This window comes from Condylura cristata, unplaced genomic scaffold, assembly GCF_000260355.1.
Source record: "Condylura cristata isolate star-nosed mole 26May11 unplaced genomic scaffold, ConCri1.0 scaffold00052, whole genome shotgun sequence".
NCBI classification, from domain to species: Eukaryota; Metazoa; Chordata; class Mammalia; order Eulipotyphla; family Talpidae; genus Condylura; species Condylura cristata.
Window position 1 is genome coordinate 32,328 of NW_004567153.1, and position 3,471 is coordinate 35,798.

A 3,471-nucleotide genomic window follows, 5' to 3' on the forward strand; every position below is an offset into this window, starting at 1 on the left:
TCCTGCTGCCCGATGACATAGAGGACGAGTCCACAGGGCTGGAGAAGGTGACGCGCCTGCCCTCCGTCCTCACCTGCCCTCTCCTGTGTGTGCCGAGAGGTCGCTGCTGGTTATGTTCACTGACGTCACCTCACTTCCCAATTCTTTTGTCAGTTAGTGCGTCAACATTTACTGCTCGGGACCCCGCCGTCGTGGGGACTGTCCGTGCTGGGTGTAGTCTGGCCTTGGCAGCTCATAGAAACTCTTTCGTGAGCTAGAGATAGAGGGTTCTTTTATCAAAACAAAATTTTGTTTGTATGAAATGCCCAAGACTTATGGCATCATCATGCACTCTAAAGTCCTTCATCACACTGCTCCTTCTCCCTACAGTTCACACATTGGGGGGTTAGAGCCCCAGGAACTGCATGATAGCATTTTCCTGAGACGTGTATCTGAGCTTGAGGGTTAAGCCCATTTTCTATTGGGGACTGTGTATGAAGTTCCTGCTGCAAGTACCCTGAAGGCTTTGGAATCTCCTGCCAGGACTGGAACCAGGCAAAACTTGGAGATTATGTCTTTCCCTCAGTGTCTCAGGCCTGCTGCGTGCTTTTTCTCTACCTCCTTAAGCAAACTTGCTGTCAGGAGGGAATCCTGTATGTCAGACATCTGCAAGTATAGGGGACATCTTAAAATCACCATGTTTGTTCTTTCGACTGTATTTCTACCTTCACCTGTTCTTTATTATAAAGAGTGGCTCATGAAAGGGATTATTGACACCAACAGAAACAGTGAAATGAAGGTTCTGGTCTAGCCGAGTGATGATATTAAAATGGCAGTTGTAAGAACGGACACTTACATACCACTTTGTGCCAACTCAATGAATTCTAATGACAATGTTATTAGGTAGGTGCTGTGATTACCCCATTTTAGATGAAGACCTAGGAATTTTTCTGCTTTTCTAGGAGCTGAATCTATTAGAGATTATTTCAGTCTGTGTGGCTCACAGATCAGCACAGTGATTAGTGGATCAGAATATATAAAATAGAATAAGTAGAAAAAAACTTGTCCATGTTCCCTTCTGTCACTCAACCAGTCAACATGTGATACACTCTTCACAGTAATAATAACCCTCAGGGCCCATTGCAGTGGTCCAGTATGGCAGGGCGCTACTGAGTCCTGGATGAGTAGCTGTGTGTATGGGTGGGTGGGAATACAGATGGAAAACAGCAGGTTAGTGGACAGGCGAGTGGCTGGAGAGACGGGTGGATGGCTACTTGGTGGAGCTGATGCCAACCTCCCCGTACCTGGGTCCTTGATGACTTGGAACACGCAGCTTTTCCACTGTCCCCATTGCTAGAAAGAACTGGCATAAAACAGGAGGAAACCAATCAGCAACTGATATTCGGGTCTGTTCATTTCAATCACGCTTTAGTACTAACCTATATATGATTGTTTTCTCTTTGCACATTTTACTTCCAGATTGAGCAACAGTTGACTCTGGAAAAGCTGCGTGAGTGGACCAAGCCTGAGAATATGGACCACATGGATGTCCATGTGCACCTGCCCAAATTCAAGCTGGAAGAGAGCTACAATCTCAACTCCCAGCTGACGCGCCTGGGTGTCAAAGATCTCTTTGTTCGTAATGTGGCTGATCTGTCAGGCATGACCAAAACCAGAAATATATTCATATCAAAAGTTGTCCACAAGGCCTTTGTGGAAGTGAATGAGGAGGGCACAGAGGCCGCGGCCGCCACAGCAGGTGTTGCCATGTTCTGCATGCTGGTGCCAGAGGAAAATTTCTGTGCCGACCACCCCTTCATCTTCATGATCCGTCACAATGCCTCTGGTAACATCCTGTTCCTAGGGAGACTGTCTTCCCCCTAGAGACTGTACAAATACAAGGTCAAACTTAGAGCTTTATATCTGACTTACAATGCAGATGTAACTTCATCAATAAAACGACTGTCTAAACTCAATCTTTGATTTCCTCTGTAAGGGCAATTCTGTTGGGTCCTGACATCCATTTACTGTACCGGGGGCATTGGTTTTACTCCTTTATGTCTAAAAACTCCAGTGGTTGTTTTTGAAAACATCGAGTTCAAACAAATACCATGAGTGTGCAGATTCTTGACAGTCATCTGTGCAGGGAAACAGGAAGATGCTCTGATTTGGTTAATAGACAGAACTTCAGAAGTCATCTTACACATTCTGGTCATTAAAGGTGTGACAGGGTAGCCCAGAGTGACCCGGCTGCCTGTCTGTGGGTCCTCACCCGTGTGCTTAAAATTTAATTGTCCTGCAGGCGCGCACAGAAGGGTCAATAACGGGTTTATTTACAAAAGGGGAAAGGAAAAGGAACAACCCAGGGAAAGAGAGATACAAGGTAACTGGAATATCTTATCAGCTCAGCTAACTTGGAGCTCTGGAAACAAAACTAAAACTGAGAGCTCCCAGTCACACCGTCTGAGAGCTGTTGCTCCAGAGTGAGAGACAGTCTTCGCCTGTTGAAAAATGGCTCTCTATTTATCCCCCAAAGTCCCAGAATGCTGCTTAGCTCCGCCCTAGGGTCCTGCAGTTCTCTCCCTGGTGCTGCTGGGAGCTGTAGTTTCAATCACTACCGTAGGGAGCTGGAGTAGGGGGTGGGGTTCACAAGACTCTGCAGAGTTCCTTTAGGACAGCCTTCCCCCTTAACAAAGGAAGACTTAAGAGAGCTTCAGGAGGAGACAGGAGAGCCCCCAATTCAGGCTGTTTTGTAAAGACAAACTTGCCTTGATCTTTGTCCTGTAGACTGATGTTCCACAAGATTCGTTTTCAGACCATTCAATTCGCGAGCCACTTGGGGTCCCCTGCGTTCCCTGTTCTGTTTTCTTGTATCTGACCCACCTGTAGCTCTCCTGAGGTTCCATGGAGTTAAGAAGTGGGTGTCTCACCTAGAGATGTCCAGAAATGACCAAAAGAAAAATGGAGTTAAGCAAAGAGGGGGTGCAAAGATCTGTGTCCCCCAGCTCCTTGGTGTTTTTTCATAAATCTCTCCATGTCCATTGTGATGCCTGTTGCTATGGCAGTGACTGGCTTATGTGATGTGTGGTGGGAGGTGGGGCTCTCCGTGGCAATTCAAGGATGGGAATGAAAGGAAAAACTTCCCAAGGAATAGCTCTGAGTCCTTTGGGATCGGAAGTGGACAGAAATTCATTGTTTTCTGCCTTAAAACCTAACCAAATTTACCATCAGATGTACTGCAGACCTAAGGCAAGCCGGCATTTTCAAGAAGATGTAAGACTATATGTTTATGAGCTTGTACAGGGGGTGACAATTTAACTGGACAGGGACATGCACACACAGGTTTTGTCAGGGTCGTTTCTAAGCTTTTGGACTTAGCAGGTTAATAACATGAGAGAGCGTGTCACTGTGATAACCGGAGCTATTAAAATGATCCTAATGTGGGTTCCTCAGTAATCCTCTCCTGGAATCTGCCCAAAGGACACAAAAAAA

The 3,471-nt window shown here is 46.2% G+C and overlaps 1 protein-coding gene across 1 annotated transcript in view; it reads left to right on the forward strand.

Moving 5' to 3' along the window:
- The window catches only part of LOC101623687 (leukocyte elastase inhibitor-like), a 5,955-nt gene extending 3,922 nt beyond the window's left edge, over positions 1 to 2,033 (forward strand). The window contains exons 3-4 of the mRNA XM_012734282.1: positions 2 to 47; positions 1,459 to 2,033. Of these exons, the coding sequence (XP_012589736.1) occupies positions 2 to 47; positions 1,459 to 1,863 (451 nt within the window). The 3' untranslated portion in view covers positions 1,864 to 2,033. The remainder of the gene's footprint in view (position 1; positions 48 to 1,458) is intronic.
- The last annotated feature ends 1,438 nt before the right edge of the window (positions 2,034 to 3,471 follow it).